General features: G+C 31.8%; 1 protein-coding gene across 1 annotated transcript in view; it reads right to left on the bottom strand.

Annotated features, from left to right (window-relative positions):
- Window positions 1-19469, bottom strand: part of LOC129216854 (PDF receptor-like) — a 172838-nt gene that overhangs the window by 129958 nt on the left and 23411 nt on the right. The window contains exons 6-7 of the mRNA XM_054851071.1: window positions 6616-6794; window positions 931-994 (exon numbers count right to left, since the gene is read on the bottom strand). Coding sequence (XP_054707046.1) covers window positions 931-994; window positions 6616-6794 — 243 coding nt within the window. The remainder of the gene's footprint in view (window positions 1-930; window positions 995-6615; window positions 6795-19469) is intronic.

Genomic DNA, 19469 nt, shown 5'->3' with positions numbered 1-19469 from the left:
TCGCATGAAAAACCTTGTCACAAATAGTTTTGCGTACTTGAGTATATTTTTGCAAGCAGGCCATTTTATGCACTGAGTAGATATGGAAGCTAAAGATTCTTTTATGAAAGTCAGATGGAAAAAAAAAAGAAAAGGAAAACAGACAAATATTACGTTTCACTTTTTTTCCCTCATCTAAGCTTTAAAACAAGAAAAATATTATTTTGTTCAATACTATAAAATCCCTAACTATTTTACTTAGGCTGTAAGTAGTACAGATTCTCAAAGTAATACTTTGAATTGAAAACAAAAATGCTTTTTAGAATGGTATTTTTTTCTTAATGTGATAAGAAATATTGAATATTTGAGTATAACTAGAATAATTTACGTTGTTTTTAAAGTTTTATGCTTTTCTTTTTCAGCCGTTAGATTGGTAAGCGTTTGTTGTTAACTTCATTCGAAAATTTACTTATTTTATCAACATATTTATAGGCACTATTTTTTTTCCTTTGCTGTTACAATAAAAAACATACTATTACATGCAAATAAGTAAAATGAAGATTTCCGTTACTAAATAAATGTCCCAAAAATAACATATTTTTTCCTCTAGAATACTTTAAAATACTATACATACAAGATACAAGTATAAAGGAACCAATGTTATCTTTGGGTATATACTAATAAAATATGTTGCGCTCATTCGGAATAATAATTTCTAAAATAAAAAAATACCCATGTAAAGAAGCTCCAAGTTGTATAAACACAAACTTCAATATTATCCCATCCATAGTTTGAAAATAACATTCCCCCAAGACAATATTGCTCAGAGAAATGCTACTCATACGGAAAAATATAATTTTAAAATCAGAGCCATGAAATAATCGTAAATGTTAACTATGACCAAAAATGCAATATGATAAAGTGATTAAATAAATGCATATAATCACTTACATGGTTTTGGGATATTTTGACGCCATAACAGATGACCACAATGCCACCAAGATAATTGGTAGTCCTAAAAATGGTTTGAAATTAGAATCGCTAGAAATCATTAAAAGCCAAGAACAACAGTCAAAGGCAATTTAATTTTTCAACACGTTTAAATGTAAAAATCAGGTTTTAATAGTTATGTTTTTGGTTTTTATGTATAATTCTATATGAAGTTGGAATTTTTCATATTAATAGAAATCAAAATTTCAAATAAATTTTCACTTTTCGATTGAAACAAACTAAAACTTTTGTATAAAAATGTATAAGATACAATACATTAAATATATTGCAAAAGAATCAAAATCAGGAATGAATAACACTGTCACTATATTGAAGCATATGATTTGAGTGTAAAAACATTGATACTGATAGTACTCGGGACAGATATTTGCATAAAAAATGCTGCAAATAAGAAGGCATTAAAATATTTCTACGTTACTGATAAATACAATTTAAGAAACCATTTCAATTTTCATTTATAGAAGTAAAATATTTAAATTATCAGCCTTTTATAAACACTTTATGAGAAAGAAAAAACTATTTTTTCGTTGCTCACAATATTCCAGTTTGTAAAAACCAGCATTCGAAGGACTATTTTTTTTTCTTACATTGAACATTGACTTTGCGATTTTCCCAAAGAGAAAAACTTATAAATTCATGTTTATTATATTGTACGTGGCATTATACCGCATTATGCCGTGGCAATATACCGTGGCATTATAACAATGGCTACAATCGTGAAAATTATTTTAAAAAATGTATTTATGGATATAACACATTAACGATTTTTGACGAAATAATTTTTTGCAAACAGACTCGAAAGTATTCTTATATTCTTAAGAAGGAAAAAAAAGAATATTAACGTAACAAAGCAATAGTTCATTCCAGGTAAGGAAGGTTTAGAATTCTAAAATGAATTCAGAGGTGAAGCCTAAACAAGATTCTACGACTTTTTAAAGAAAAAATGAAGAGCGCAAAAGTAAAAAATATTCGTTTCTGACGAAAAGCTCTTGCTTAAGATTTCTATTATGTGTTTCCATGTAAACTAATCATATTTGCCAGCAAAACCGTACATTTGTTTTCGTTTGAAAGGTTTTTCATTGCTAAGAATTTTTCTCCAACTTAATGCTTTTAGAATGCAGATTTTAAGTGATCTTCAAAGATTTTCTTTATGAAGATCCTTTTTTTCTCTACAGAAAGCATCTTTTGCGCTAAAACAAGATTATCATCAATACATGCATCAAAATACCTATAATAAAGGATAAACAAAAGCAAAGTTTCAGTATTAGGGTTACTTGAAAGGTCTGTAGAATTTAACATAGGTAAATTTTCGCTACGTATTGTTAACGTGTGGTCATGTGCTTGAAGTGCGGAAGAGATCACACAAAAAACCGGTATCTAGGCTTTTTTGTATCTCACAATATCATTAAAACCTGATTCGATGTATGTGAAGTGAGCGTATTAAAAGTGATCAGACAAACAAAACTAATTAGAGAACTTCTGTTTATGAAGTCGAGTTAAACTATACACAGTCGAGGTAACGCGAAACATATGCCGCGCTAAAGGTAAGGTTCGGTAGACTTTACTTAAAGACTTTATACTTTATGAGCTCGAAATAAACTATGATCCAGCCGAGGTAGCGCAAACACTTATGTTGCACTACAGGTAAATGTTTGGTATACCATATCCCTGAAATATGGTAGTAATATTATTTATTTTTGTGTGTATAATTATCATCGTTATAATCACAATAAAAGGTTATTAACAATTCGATAACGAAGAACTAACTGAAAAAAAAAAAAAAAAAAAAAAGCTTAAGACGGTGGAACAGGATTTCCTGTACTTCGAATGCTGGGTTTCTAAACTTAACAGCAGTTTTTACAATCTCTAATATTAAATAAGAAGAAAGTTGAACGATTTTTGTGTTGTACTATAGATTCAATGCATACTATTCGTCTATCAAGAAATCAGTAAATAAATTGTTACTTTACTAAATCATACACGCACAGGAAAAACAACAGCACTATATTTGGGAACTTGATATTGCTGTCCTTAAAACTCATCAATAAAGTGAAACAAATGATAGTTAGCTAAAAATTATTTTTACCTTCAAGTTTCATCATTATACCCCTATCTTTGATATGAAATCATGCATAGTTATTGATTACCAATTACATATCACATGGCTATACTTTAGAGCCAATGTAAAAGTGACTAATGGAAGGCTTGTAACTAACAGGTTATATGTTTCATTAAATCCAAACTTTTCTGTATATGAATGAAAAGTTTGGATTTAGAAAAAATTATTTATGTTATTATTATTTTTGAAAGAAATTTTTATGAATAAAAAGTCGTAAAAACGTGAAGAAGTAAGGTCCTCAGATTTTGCTCGATAAGTGTCAAAAATAACAAAATTTTTTAAAATGTGATAGCAAAAGATGATTTTTAGGCAATTGCTGGACGTCAGCACTGTAGTACCAAGATTACAAAATATGGGAAATGTGCTGAAAATTTTACAGCTTACAAGAAATTATTGTTTCAAAGAAGAAAAAAAGTTTAAAATAACTGCAAACTTTGATGTGCATTATTTTCTCAAAAATAATAAATAAATTATTACTTTTCTTATAAAACAAACATATAATCATAATAATCCACTAGAAAAGGGTCTTATTAAAAAAAATGTTGTTCACGATCAAAATGTGCAAAATTTTCTGGTGCAAGCCTAATGTCTCTTACATCAAAATATGAACCTTTATATGGAAGTATTGTAAATGCAATTTTAGAATCATGTCAACGACCGTCTCACTTCCAGGAGAACCCATAGTACCTGCAACCTTGAAAATTAGTACACATCTACTTCGGGTCCTAATTTTTCGTACCTCGAAGCGTTTTTGTTTTAATTTTTTTTTTTTTTTTTGTAACCAATCGTACAAATCATCTATAAAGGGGAAGAGAGATTTCCCATCCCACGTTAACATTCTATGTCAGCTAAAAAAAATATTTTTTCTATATGAACTGAAGTGTGTTCCAAGGTTCTCAATTTATTAGAACAGGAGATATAAGGGTTTATTTCAGCAGAAGACCTAACCGAAATTCAATTCAAGTCCCTAGCTTAAGCGCAAAATGATACTAGAGACCACGAATCTGAAAACGACTTCTTCAGTTTTTCTATGCTCAAGTGTAACACTTCCAGCTATGAAATTTGGTACAAGTTAGTTGGAACTCTAAGGATTAGGTGTTCTTCAAAGCGTTTTTTTAATTTAAATTTTGTTTAAGCGGATTTTCATCAAGTTCTTTTTTCCCTTTGGGATCTGGTTTTAATACTGTAAAATGAAATATTTAGTTAAATTATATCTTTTAAGGGGGGGGGGGGAGGGCCGTTGGATATTCATTTTGCTCTAATTGTAACGCGTATTTAAATGTCATTCTTCCTAACAGAGGATTTACAAAACCAATACGGTTGCACAGCTACCGGGATTGATGGACGTTAGCAAGCAAACTGTGGAACCCCCATTTGTCTAAATATTAAAACTATAGTTGAAATTTGTACTTTTATTCATAATTACGATTGTATCTTTTTTCTGATAAATGTGTATCTTAATTTCAGCAAAATATTTTTTTTGCCCTATTTTAAAAGTTATAAATGGCTTTCCTTTATATTTCAGTATAAGTGTTGTAACTATATTTTAGGGTTTCGTTTGTGAAATTCATAATTTGTGGCACATGAGTTGAGTAGGTTTACTGGTTATGTATTTGACCATAATGCTTCAATTGTACGAAGAGTTTTAGAATTTGAATGCAATGTAGCACTTCTGATTTAAGGGAAAAATGAATAAGTACTTAGTTGAGGTTGGTTTAAAAGTTTTTAACGTCGAGAAATCGTCTTTACATAACAAAATATTTTTAAAACATTTTTCAGTGCAAAATTTGCTGGTTGAATATTACCAATTTAAATGTTTCCATAGTGTTTTTGTGAACTAAAGAGTTCTGTGTAAAATTTAATTTCTGTTTCTGGACACATGGGGTAATTACGTTTAAATATATATGAAACATTTAAGACATCTAATTAGAAAATTAATTGTTGTAGAATATTTTAGTAACGTTTAATACATGCATATATAATTGTACTAATAAAAGGTTTAAGATTGTTTTGAAATTACTAGGTTTGTTTCGGAAAGCGTTATTTCCTTATATTTTAAAATTGCATTACAACAACTGAAACGAATTATAACTCCTTCAAGTGGTGAAATTCCTAAGTTTGAAAATTACTGATTAGTCATATAAACGCAAATGAATCAGCAATTGAAAGTTCACTTTTAGGAAACATGTAAGAGGAGACATTGACAGATTCTTGTGCTTGTAAAAGATAATTGAATTATATTACTGTAAGTAGATTACTCTAGATAATATTCATTAATGAATATTCATGAAGCTAAAATTCCCAGATGAATTGTCAGAACTTTTCCCATGTTTCAGATTAGTTTCAAACCAAACTTGAACACAATCAGTTGGATTTTAAGAATGAAAGTTCCAAATGTTTAACAATATATGTATAATAACGTATCACACTTTTAAATTGCATTTAATATCTAATCAAAGCATTGGAAATATCATTGCTTTGTCCATTTCTTTCTCAAAAGAACCTAATAAAGCTGGACATCCGGCTTCAAGATAGATATCATCAATGTTGAAATTTCTGAGTTGCAAAATTCCTAATTATTGGAAATGCTAAACTGAATTTGTACGAAGAACAGCAAGTTTCTTTTTTTATCAATCAAGAAGATTGCGTATTGTCCTTCCTTTGACCTCAGAGGTCGTAAAGGCAAAATCTACTTTCTGATTGATTGGCCCAGACAGTCAAATGACCCTTTTGCTTGAATATCTATTAAAAAATAATCAAACAAGCGCGATATACATCATGTCCGAAAAGTCCTTGACACATTTAAAAAAAATCATAGAAAAATGAATAGTCGTGTGAATATGCGGTTTGTCCCATAATACAAGCTTATGAACTTTTTATATCATCGCAAAATAAAAAAAAATAATCATAAAAAAATGTGTTTATATTGTCTGTTTTCGAAATCCGCGACTTATAGCTGCAAATGGTTTCAATTGAGAAGGGGTGATGGTTTAAGGAACCGTACTTTCCGGACGCATTCAGTTTTTGCTTGCTCGTTACTTCCTTCTTGCTATCACTCCTGTTTTGATAAAATCAGAAGCCTGACGCATGCGCAAATCCAAGTAAGGTTTCGCGTTAAAACATCGGACAGTAGGTAACCGTCAGAGTAAGAAAAACAAACGTCATGTGAAGTGTTCAATCAGTTTATTAAACTGAAAGCCGTACCTTTCATTGCCAGAGTTCAATGCCTTTATCATTAGTTACTCGAACCACGTCTAAACAGTACTCATGTCATCTCATGTCCACAAGAATCTTTCACTGGTTCACGATTTCCTTTTTTTTTTTGTTAATTTCTCTCAAAATGTGTTGCATTGCTAGCATTGATGATATGAAGGAATGAATATGAAACCTGTAGCACAAACTGCTCCACAGTCCATGCTGGTATATTTTTTAAAAGCTCCAAGCGGCTTTCGGATATCCTGTATTACGTAATTGAAAGAGACAATTAAGAGGAGTTTAAAACTCACCCCATCCAACAGTATAAAAGTAGATAAATTTGATGTCTTTTGGAAACACGACAACCACACTCGTGTGCAAATGACATCCTTCTAAAAACATCCAAGTGAAGACTGAAGTTCTTGTATACTCAATCAAAATGTAGAAGACTTCACATAGAATAGGCTGTTGAAGTAAAATTGTCAATAAACTGAAAAACAAATTGCTTAATAAATTCAATTCAAATAAAAATGCAAAAAAAAAAAAAAAAAAAAAAGGATTTATAAACTTGCTTTAAACGGAAAACTGTAGGTATATAGTCTAACTCTAAAAAGTGAACTTCCGGAAGAAACATGAAATGAAAAAGGTTTTTTAAATTGACATTTTGAGAAATTTGCGTTTGAAAAAATAATTTGTACGGACATTTTAATACATTCCAGCCTTGTTAATATTTAAATTGATTTACTTCTAATCTACATAGAAACGTGAAATTGGTGTCGTTAAAACTCTTAACTTAAATATTTCGAATGTATAAAAACTGAGAAAATATGTTTTTAAAGGTTAAGGTATAAACTCCCCTTAAACACGGAACTTCCAGATTGTTGACAATATAGCAGCTGAAGATTGGAAACTCTGTTTAGAACATGTCTTCTTTATTGAGAATCCACCAAAGTTGTCCTATCAGTACGTCGTTTTTGAAAGTCACTTGAATATTATTATAGTACTTATTAATAACAGTGATTGACCTTTTTATTTCATCTACAATAATGAACTTAACTACGTTATTAAGTTACACTAATCACTTGTTTTATAACGTGATACCTTAAAAGGCTTGCTTAATTACATATTCTTAAATTGGACCACCGCTACCGGTCCGACAAAGGAAACTTTTTTTAGGTTCAATAAAGGAAAACACGCCATTTTTTATTCTTTTGTTCATTCTTTGTCAACAAGTTTCCCTTATCGTGCATGTAAATGCATTGCTGTAATCCCCATTAAATAAAAGAAATTTTCTCAGTTCACAAATTTTAGTATTATTCTACAAGATACAAGTTATCAAAGTAAAATCGAACACGTTTTCAATACAAATCACATTGTAACTCAAGCTATGCAGATCGAAACGTGACGAAACTTCCTCCTCAAAGGTTTCAGACATAAATCTTTGTATTTCCGCGGCAGAGTGTAGCACAGAACTCTTGCCTAAATTTTAAGCCCCTAAATTTTAAGTGCAATTTAAGCAGTAATCCAAAATAAGTGGTCTTTCCCTATTTCAGGATTGTAATAGTGTGAAACCAACCCAAGAGCTCTTTTAATTTCCCTAGTTTTTTTATTTCTTGTTTCCCATCTTTCAAAATACAATCAAGCACCATTTTGACTGAATGTGAATGAATATTTTTTTATCTGTTGAAAATAATACGTTTGTGCACAATATAAATATTTACCGGCCGTTATCAGCTGTCAAGTATTTTTGGCTGACAAAGCTCAGGAAGCTTGAAGTAATTACGTATAAAACGCATTAAAATTTTAAATCTAAAATTTAGAATATAAATTCCTAACCATATGAACTACAGAAAAATGCAATAAAAATTGTAATTTTTGGATCCTGTACAGCCTTAATTATTTCTTCATTGGGGGTGAAATCAAAGTTTCTCTTAAGTGAAATTTAATGCTCGGAAATTATTTCAATTTCCCTTTGAAGCATTTCATTTCCCGAACATAGCGAAGTGTTCTCGAGTGATGGATGGTTTTGTTAGAGAAAGGTTGCAAAATGAAATTCGTTTGCGAATTGCAAAATGAAATTCGTTACCATCGTCTGTTGTTGGTTCAAACGTGGCCCAGAAAGATCCGCTTAGCTTTATTTGGGCAGGGAACTCAACCACTCTTCAAAATGAAGGAGGATTGTGAAGATGCGTTTTACTGCCTTACAGTTAATTGAAGTTTCACGTAAACAAGTTATTAAATGGATGACTTCAAATTCCTAATGTAATTATTGAACCCGATAAAATTACAAGAGCAGATGCAAATTTTAGTTCACCGTCTGAACTGTGACTTAACTACTCCCAATCCACAATTTGTTCAAAAATTATATTAGCTTAAAAAGTATTATTTTGTTGATTTTCAATAACGAATTATTACTATTTTTTTTGGTGTGCTAAATAGGATTGAAACGCTTGTTTCCTAAAAATAAAATGCGTGGCTAGTGCAAACAATTGCCAATGTGAATTAAATGCTTACAGTTTTTTACTGATAAAGTATGAGCTGCACAATTCGGGTCAGTTAGGAGAAAAGTATGCATGGGGTTAATGGGCGCAGACTATTTTAACACATTTGCTTTAATTCTTGAAACTAAACAGTTGAAATGTGAAGATGAAGTATCATTTAGAATAGATTATAAGATTTTTTCTTATTTCCAAACAATTATGTTGAAGTCATGGTTGTTTGAAACTGTTACCATGAAAAAAAAATGAGGTTTAGTGATCACACAGTTTTTTCTCAAGCTACTCTATAAACACGAAGCAACTAGTTTCAATCAGTATACCTTGTCAGGTGGGAGGCTGCTGAAAACATTTAATTAAGAAATTTATTTTTCCTAGCTGTTTTTAATGAGCAATTTATGTATCTCTATTAACCCCATAAAAACTCTACTCTGGGGTGAATGGAAGCCTCTAAATTTTTCATTCTTCCTTTTTTAGAAGATTAAATTTTTTAAGTTTTAATAACCGTTGGACATAATTTAATTTTCAGTTGGATTTTTCCTTTAAAATAAGCTTAGACTGCATTTAGAGGATTCAGCAGGTCGAATGCGGTACCCACTGGTCACAGATTAAGTATTGCTGGTGCAAAAATTCTTAAGCTTCTTAAAAGGATCTTGTATAGTGCGGTTATCTACATGTATCAACCTTATGTGGAAATAAATGGGATGCATTCATTTACACTGCAGTCTCTGAAACAATAGACAACATGCAGGTGTAAAATGAAACATCAGGCTTGTCATTTCGATTTTTTCAGGATGAAGGCAAAGAGTACATGTTCCATGTAAATTGTAACAAAAACAGCAAAAAACTCATTAAAGGTCGCACAATCTCTTTTACCGAAATAGGAGTTTTCGCGTGTCTGCTGCTTATGAGAGTATACACTGTTCTCATTCGATTAAATGGTTGGAGAGATTACGCGGCTAATAACACTAGTCAACGCCAAAAATGCATCCCGCTTAAAAATAGCTATTTCCGAAGACTTTTTCCTCGCTAAACACGAAAGTTCAGATTAGCTCTAGTTTTCAAGCTACAGAACTAACTAGGGTAGTAAAATCTCAGTAATGCTCTTTTTTCCTCCCAGACAGAAGCACCCCCTTTGGGACCGATTGTCTTCTGAACTTCGACCCCTGTTTGGAATAGAAAATCTCACTATGTAAAACTGAAATGGATTCAGGAAATTTCGATTCTGTGAAGAGAAATGGCCAAAATGAGCTTTTAGTAGTTCCATCCACTTCTACTCAAACCCCATGATCATTCTGCTAGGAATAATGAAAAACTTTGAAAGCAGTGAACAAAGACGATTTTCTAATACCTTAGAAGGAAATTTCCAAGATATATTGAAGGTAAGAAAGTTAAGGAGAGAATTTTTAACGGTCCTTCTAGTACATGCAATTATAAAAAATCACTGTTTTTGAAAAAAAGATAAAAAATGAAAGGGAAGGGAAAAAAAACCACCTAGGAAGCCTTTAAGGTTATATTACAAGTATTTCTAAGCAGTAGAGAAGACAAGAACTAAAAACAGTCGGTTAAAACATCCCTACGGAAGTTCTGAGACCAATAATGAGTATTATGTCTCTGAAACTTTTTTTTCCTCTTCCTCCAGGATATTTTGCGTAAAAACTCAAGCTATGAGCGAGGGGCATACGGAAAGATTTCGCCAAGATATCTTTACAATGTAACGAAGATATCAGGGTCATTGGACTGAGATAATAATGGTCACTAAATGCTGCTGAACTATTAGAAGAGGTAGTTCTTTGACGTACAAAAAGCTATCGAAAATGAATCATTTACAGCAATAGGTCAAAAGCAACCACTGCTTCCCTAAAAATAAACATTGTTTAAGAATGCAGGACCTGTTAATAACATTTATTGCACTGGATTTTTTTCCCCATTTAATCTTACCTTCAAATCAATGTGTGGTTGCTGTGCATTTTTCTCCAGTGGGCTTTTTTGTATCTTGAAAACAAGAGTTAATAGAAAAAATCCACTACCATATTGGTTTTTCTAAACCCAAAATTAGTAGGAATTGACAATTTAAAACCAGGATGCAGACGAAAAGGTTTTTTTTTTTTTTTGACTAGTGTTAGTTACTTAGTATTGCAAAACCAAAAAATAAACAAATTTAACGTTAAACGAGCTACAAAAATACTTAATGTAGTTTTTGTATTTTTTTTGACCTTTCTTCTTTAGTTGCTTTTTTTTCTCTTAAATTAGAACTTCTGCGATTTTTCTGAAAATTGTGCATTTTTTGATTTATTAATGATTGGGTTAAACTATATATTCCCATTATAATAACAGTTGTAAGCAAATACCTTACAATAATGTCATTTTGAAGGTATTTATTGTTGCTAACAATTTAGTTGTAGTTATTATTATGTGCAATCTCTCATATCCATGCACACAATCTCTCCGACCCTGTTAGGACAGATTGCGCAAGCAGGGTCTCTTGAGTTGTGTTACAACTGTTGCATTACATTAAAGCGTGACAGCAAAATATCATGGAACATGCAAAAACAACAAATGATGTTAAAATTTTCGCGAATATTTTAGCATAACATCGATAACTAAAGTTTTTTTACTATTCTGTTTGTGCGCAAACTCTTTAAGCTTTACTTTTTGTCATTAGCATTATAGACATCTCGTTTTCACTAATGTGGAAGTCATAGAACACCTGTAGTAGCACTTGTTCTGCTGAAAATTTGAATAGAGTAGTCTACTGCTGCAAAAATATCCGGGACAGTTCTGAAGTAAAAGTCCGAAGTGATGTCATCAGCGGAGGAGTTAAGTCAAAGGATGGCCCCACTAGGTAACGCTGACACTTTAGGAGCATTGACAATTTATGACTTTTCTGGATTAAACCGATGCAACTATGATCTGCTTTTAAAATTCTCGGAAAATGCGAAACCTCATATGTCGTCCATTTTGACCGTAAGAGGCGCTGAACCCAATCCTGTGTATCCACCAATCAATGGCAACGTTTCAAAGTTTGTTTGTTTTGGAATGGACATCGCACATTTTGACCGCAAGAGGCGCTGAACCTAATCCTGTGTATCCACCAATCAATAGCAACATTAATGGGAAAGAGGGATTGCCTTTAGAGCCCTCTTTGTTGTCATGAATTTCAGCGGTTGTCATGCCCTATGATAATTTAGTACGGTCATGGTCAAAGTTATAAAGACGTAAGCAATAGTAAATGACTCAGTTTCAAAGATGAAGCAATCACTTCAGATCTACTGTCCCAGGGATTCTTGCAGCACTAGGTTGCTATATTCAAAATATCAACAAAACATGCACTAACTACAGTTTTGATACAACTTTCACATCGTTAGGAACGGTTTTTACAATGTCGCGAATCCTATTCGGCCGCAAACATGTTAAATATGGAAGAACACTTAAAAATAAGGTAAAATTCTTGCTATTTACGACTTAAAATATAAACGCTATGCTACTGGCAGGTATGCAAGTGGGAGCTCGAATCTAGTAAACAAGCGACTCCCTTCATAAAATAAATTCGTTACCGTTGCCACACACTCGTTGGCTAAACTTTTCAGTTAAAAGTCAAAATATATGCAAATTCAACTGGAATAAGCAAAAATATAAGTCCTCCACAACACAAAGCTGGTAACTATATTGAAGCACTGTGATACTTGGTGCAATGTATCACTTTTGCATTACATGTAAAAAAAAAAAAATAACTGTATAATTAGTTTCAACCCTCGTGTAAACAATATTTTTTATTTGGTTAAATTGTTCCATTTTGTACTCAAATTTTGTATTAACACTAATGTTTTCCCATGTGATAACAAATTTTAAATCTTAAGTTTTTTAGGATACAAATTTTGATTTTCTGACGTTTTGTATTTGTTTCTCCTATAACAAAATTTTACGTAACTTTTACTATCGAAAAATCGTTGCAATATTTTAAAAAAGATAAAGAATATTAGTTTATAGGCTATATTTGTGAAATGATGAAACGATTTGCACTCAGCCAGAAAATAATCTAATAACAGCAACTTATAATGATATACTATTACCCTAAACAACATCGAAAAATATAACTTCCATTGAGTAAATTTACACCAACTAGATTAATTTAAGGAACTTATGTCATTAAATCTTCCACCGAAGACAGTATGTAACTACAGTAAAACTAGAGATTTAAAATTTGGGAAGACTTCGAAGCGTTTAAGTAGATAAGCGCGATTTCGACATCAAAGATTCGAAGACTTGGAATTTTTTTTGAATTCTTTGACGCCTTTCGTAGTGTAGGTGTTCAATCGGTTAGCCTTTTCGAAGTAGATTTATATTCGGCGTTAACTAAATAGCTGCAGTATATATATATATATATTTTTTTAAATGTGCATGAGAAGATGTCAACTATGAAATAAAAGTTCTGAATTCAGAAAAGGTGTATGATTTATAGTTTGCTTCTTAAAAAACGATTCGTAAATCAATAGAAATATACACTGTTAAAAATTCAAGGAACTTTTATCTTAAGTATTATTATTAAATGGAGTGTTTACAGTACAGAAAAAAGTTACAGTAAATTGTACCGAAAAAAAAAAAAAATGCAGCGCCAATTGATACATTACGTGACTTACAATGCGAAGCAGATAACACCATATTTCCCCTCACTCGATGTGTCCCAACTCGTATGGATGGCAACAAAGCCGCCTGCCCCTGCGAAGGTCCCGAGATCAAACCTGCTGCTCGCATTTTTCGTTTTTTAATTCTCGTTTATTTTACCATAAAATTTCAGAATTTTTTAAAAGTGTACATAGAAATAAAGTAAAAGAGCGAAGATATTGCTATTGAAAAAGACAAAAATTATCAATACCAAGTAATACTGATCAGTATAATTATTTATATGAGTAACTTAAATGAATAAGCGGTTCTTCTCTGTAATAAGCGTGTTTTCAATCATGGTAATTATTTTCATTTCATTTGCTGCAGCTATATTTGGTAACAAAGCGTCTCAATAACATTATTAAACAAGATTATAAATCGATAACAAGATTATTTTCCTTTGAAATTGAAACAAATAATCCACCAGTTAATCTAATTAAGTTATATTATATTAAAAAGATTTTACAGAAGAATCAATAGAGAAAATATATTTGGTAACAGTGATAGAAGCTTTTTAAAGACCGCGGAACAAATTTATAAATATAATGTTGGTATTTTTATGCATGAGTTAGTAATAAATGGTTTGAATTTGGAAATAGTAACAATCCGTGAAATGGTTCACAATTACCCCACTAGAAACCGTGAAAATATTTTACCTATAAGTGCAAAAACAAATATATTGTTATTGGCATTAACTCTTATGGACCAAGATTATGGAACACCTTACCCAACTGTTTTAAAAACCATAAATGGTAGAAGTTTTTTAAAAAGAAATGGCTAAAAATTTTATACTCAACTGTACTGCAGTTAATTTAGGATAAAGTAGCATATTTGTAATAGTATCCCCTGATTTTGTTATAAATTTCTACATACTTGTTTGCATTTCTTGTGTTCTGTTTATGTGTTCTTCGTATGATTATGCATTTATTTTTTTTCATTATTATCTTATGCTATAAACTGGCCCTAAATTAAGTTCTTTTTCTGAGGAGTGGTGGGAGATAGCCAGGCTATTGTTATAGCCTTTACTCCCCTCTATCAGAGATTTTAAATCTTTAATTAAAAAAAATTATCCTGCAATTAAGGAAGCAAGCCATTACATGCAACGTTCCATTGAAATAATCATCTAAATATATACAACACATTATTAGCCCCATTAAAATGTGAAATAAATACATCAAGTCATAAATATTAAAAGTTCCACGAAAAGTAGGCAGTGTAATTGTACGTAGTCCCTTAAAGAGAAGCAAAAGGAAGGCATGAATTGCAAATGGATCTTGAAAATCTAGCAAATTAAATTATTTTACCTTACAATGATGACCAGTGAATAAGGGATGTTTAACTGCCTCACTCACATCCCAGAAAACAACCTGTTCAAGCGACTTTTGGAGAAATCTAATTAAAACTCCTGCCAATTTCAAAGTGATAAAAACGAGTACCTTTAAATAGCACAAATATTATGTCTTAGCGCATTAAAACTGAACGGTTGTATTTCTGGAAAATTGTTTAAAACATTATAAAGATTTTTTTTTAAAAAAGTAAAAAAAAAAGTAATATTCTTGGAATACATTTCAGATTTCCGGGAAAGAATGGCTAATGGAATTATCTATTCTCTGCAGTACTTAAATATTTACATACCACTTTTTCCAGGTAATTATATACAAGATCTCAGTATTATAATTACTTTGTAGTTTTAGTTTATGTTTCTAGAAGAAGTATTCATAAAATTTTGCTGGACATAAAATGTTATTACATGGCTTATTATTTCTTTTATCCTTAGAGATTATACGGCATTTCCCTGCGGAGAGCTTATGTTCAAGAAAGGAATTTAAAATAGTTTAAAACATTTTCTTTTTGTAAGTTAGAAAAACAAAAATTCATTATGCTCCGATGACTGTCGAGGAATGAATGCAAACATCTTTCATTTAGCGGAAACTTTTTTATTGTTGTTTTTTAGTGTTTGTTTTGATTTAAACTTTTTATTTTAACCACACTAAAACAAAAATTTTTAAAATGGCAAGATTTGTTAGTATTTCTGGCACGAAAGCATTTTTATGAAGCCATTTTAGTTCAAAAAGTTTGCTTGATTGATTTCGAAATAACTTACGGTTCCTTTGAAAGTTAACTTTAAAAGTTTTTATTAAGTAAACCGAGAGCTTCGGGCTCTTACTAAATAACATCTAGAAGAATATTTATGAACACTTACTTCAATGGACTATGATCTTATTCTCCTCTTAATAGACACGTCATGTATTATACTAGGGTTTATAAAGACTTGCACTGATAAAGAATACTCATCAAAGATAACTTTTTCAGATTTAATCAAAAATAGTTATCTATTTTTATCCTTATCTTAAAAAAGGTTTTTTTTTTGCATTGGTAATACGTTTGCCTCTTTCGTATTTCTGAGAAGAATATTACTAATTACGACTTAGTGTCTTTATTTGATATCATACCAGAAAAACTTGATGAGATAAGAATCAAAGTGAAAAGAAAAAAAAAATGAATTTTGACATTTTGAATTCAAATTATATTTTTCGCAATCACGAGTGTGTGAGTGCGTGTGTATGTAGGCATGTGTTTGTGTGTGTGTGTGGGGGGGTGTATGTATGTGTAGGCATGTGTGTTTGTTTGTGTGCAGACATGAGTGTGTGGGTAGTTGTGTGTATGTGTAGGTGTGTGTATGTTTGCACGTGTGTGTGTAAGTGTTTGTGCGTGTGTGTGTAGGTGTATGTATGCGTGTGTGTAAGTGCGTGCATCTATGCGTGTAAGTGTAGGATATTGACGCAACCCGGAGATGGTAGGCGTGCGTGCTTGTGTGTGTGTGTGTGCGGGTAGTTGTGTATGTGAGAGGGGTATGTGTAGCTGTGTGTGTATGTGTAAGTGTTTGGATGTATGCGTGTGTGTATGTGTAAGTGTTTGGATGTATGCGTGTGTGTATGTGTTTGTGTGTGTAGGTGTATGTGTAAGTGTAGGCAAGTAAGTGACGCAATCTGGAGAGGGTTTTCGCTAGAGGAGCAGCATCGTGAGGCGGCCGGCCGACGGTGGTGCTGCTGCAGTGAGAGGGGGGGGGATAAAATCATAGGAATTCAAAACTGTCAAGTGAGAACAATAAGCAATCGTGATAGTTAAAAAAAAGAAAGACTATATATATATATATATATATATATATATATATATATATATATATATATATATATATATATATATATATATAAATAATTTGAAGTCTCACTCGTAAGTGGACAAAAAACATATAAGAATAATAACAATATAAATTGAAAAACTATGCGAAGTTGAACAATATGAACTTTAGAATTTGCAGTAATCGCTACGTTATCAAAGAGCTAGAGCAGTTGGCATATTATATTATTTTGCAGATTTCTGTAGAGGTCGGTAACGTACATGTCATAGTGATTTTGGATTCATATTAGCAAGTATTAACTTGCCAGATTGAACGTGATAATTTTTTTAAATAAAAATTGACGAGTTTTTTTCAAATGCTGACATGTACAAGTCCAACCTCCCCAGCTCTGACCTGCAAAAAAAGAGAAAACATTCAACTCACCCATTCTGATAGAAGAAGAAAAACTCCAAGAAATCAGTCTTCCATTTAAACAAAATCCAGTTTCATTTCAGTTCCGACAGTTGACCGAAGGCTCAGCATCCAAGAAACGCCTAACTTGCATAAGGTTTTAGGCGTATCCTATCATTCATGCCTTCAGTGAACCTGTTGCCAGTTCAGTCAACTGTCGGAACTGGAATGAAACTGGATTTTGTTAAATGGATGACTGATTTCTTGGAGTTTTTGTTCTTCTATCAGAATGGGTGAGTTGACTGCTTTCTCTTTTTTTGCAGGTCAGAGCTGGGGGGGGGGGTTGGACTTGTACATGTCAGCATTTGAAAAAACTCGTCAATTTTTATTAAAAAAAAATTATCACGTTCAATCTGGCAAGTTAATACTTGTTAATATGAATGCAAATGCACTATGACATGTACGTTACCGACCTCTATAGTAACCTACAAATTAATATATTATGCCAACTGCTCCAGCTCTTTGATAACGTAGCAGTTACTACCCATTCTAAAGTTCATATCGTTCAACTTCTATAGTTCATATTGTTCAACTTCGCATAGTTTTTTCAATTTATATTGTTATTACCCTTATATGTTTCTTGTTGTTTTTGTTTCATACACTTGCTAGTGTGCCACTTACGAGTGAGACTTTAAATAATATATATAATATACATTTAACACTTTAGCTGCATTTGCGCTGTCTAAATGTAGAATATTTTATTTTAAGTTCTAAGAATTATATATATATATATATATATATATATATATATATATATATATATATATATATATATATATATATATATATATATATATATATATATATATATATATATATATATATATAAGGTAGGTGCGGGTAATAAGGCCTACCTAAGGGAGATTTGGAATAAAATGGAAAGAAAAGGATCCGAATCAGCAAATTGCAAATTTAATTAAAGTACCATTCAATTACTACACGAAAATAACAAAAAACGGCCTTTCTTGCCGAAAACAAAGATAAAAGTAATTATTTAAAAAACCTTGTAATTAGGCCTTATTATACTACGGTAGGGTAATAAGGCCTAATATTTTAACACTCATAAATAATCAAAATAAGCTATTAACATTGGTAATTGAGATCATTTGTAATATCCTTAAGCATTACTCATGCTAAAAAACTTCAAAATAACGAAAAAAAAAAAAAAATAACAGCCGTCTGGGCACTCAAAAATATCTTCGTCATTGGCTGTCAAACCGCGTATTGCTCATGATACTACCTGTTGCATTTTGAACAAGGCCTCATGTCAATCATTTTATCCTCCTCACAAGCGTGACAGTACCAACTAGCATCGTTTTTTTGGTATTTTTTTTATCGTCTTTCTTTGAGGGTTGACGTCATTTTTTGCTTTTTTCTCTTTTCTATATTCTTCAAACAGTTCTTTGGTGACTTTAATTGCTCGATAATTAATAGATTTTCTTCTTAAAATTGATGTTTTTTTAGTATTTTTCACTGGAGTACGCATAAGCTCCTGAAATGCGTTTTTTTTTTTAGTTGAGCTAGTGGTACATTGTCCTCTTCATCTGGTACATTGTCCTCTACATCGTCCGAACTAGAACCGTTAACCATGCCGTACGTCGTTCCAGGAGGTTTTTTTGGGGTACTAATAATTATTTCATCTTGTGCTGTCGATGTGGAAGGCCGTTGGGTTATTGGCGTGAGGGAGGTGCGAGGTTGCGAATTTTTTTCTTGAAATTTGTCAGCTTCGGGAACTGGAATTTCTGTTAATACAGACGGAGCAAAAGCTGTTTCTGAAATAGCCTGTGGATTCAATGGATACAAACCAGTGGCTTTAAAGCCGCTTGTAATGTTACTATGTGTCATGCATTTAGACCAGACATTTGAAAGAATAACATTAAACCGTGCCTTGGTGAGCTTTTTGTCTGGGTTTTGTTCCATAAATGATAAAACTTTTGCATCCCAGTGGTGTTCAAATGATCGATAGACGGCTTTATCAAGAAGTTGGAGTTCATGAGTGGTGTTCGAAGGTAAACAGTATAATGATATATCGAGAGAATCGGCGACTTCAACGATTGTCAAGTCTAGGTGAGAAGCCGCTCCATCAAATATTAAAAGGGACTTTCCTGCACTTTTAAATCTAGATAGGTGCTTTAGAAATTCTGTAAAAAGTTCATTAGTCATATAACCCTTTGTAGATTTTTCTACCAAAGAACCCGGTGACAAATTGTCATATAATTCTGCCTTCAACCGTTTGCCTTTAAATATTATCATTGTACCAAGTGCATTTACACATCCAGCTATTGTGACACTTTCGGCGTGTTCCGAAGACTGTAAATGCACTCTTTTAGTCCCCTTCTTTGCCAAAACAATCTGCTGGTGGTGAATTGTGAGACGGCAGCCTTTCTCAGTATATTCTTTCAGAATGACTTCT

This window comes from Uloborus diversus, chromosome 1 (assembly GCF_026930045.1).
Source record: "Uloborus diversus isolate 005 chromosome 1, Udiv.v.3.1, whole genome shotgun sequence".
NCBI classification, from domain to species: Eukaryota; Metazoa; Arthropoda; class Arachnida; order Araneae; family Uloboridae; genus Uloborus; species Uloborus diversus.
Note: the sequence above shows the minus strand (reverse complement) of the source record. Positions and strands in the feature narration are given on the sequence as shown.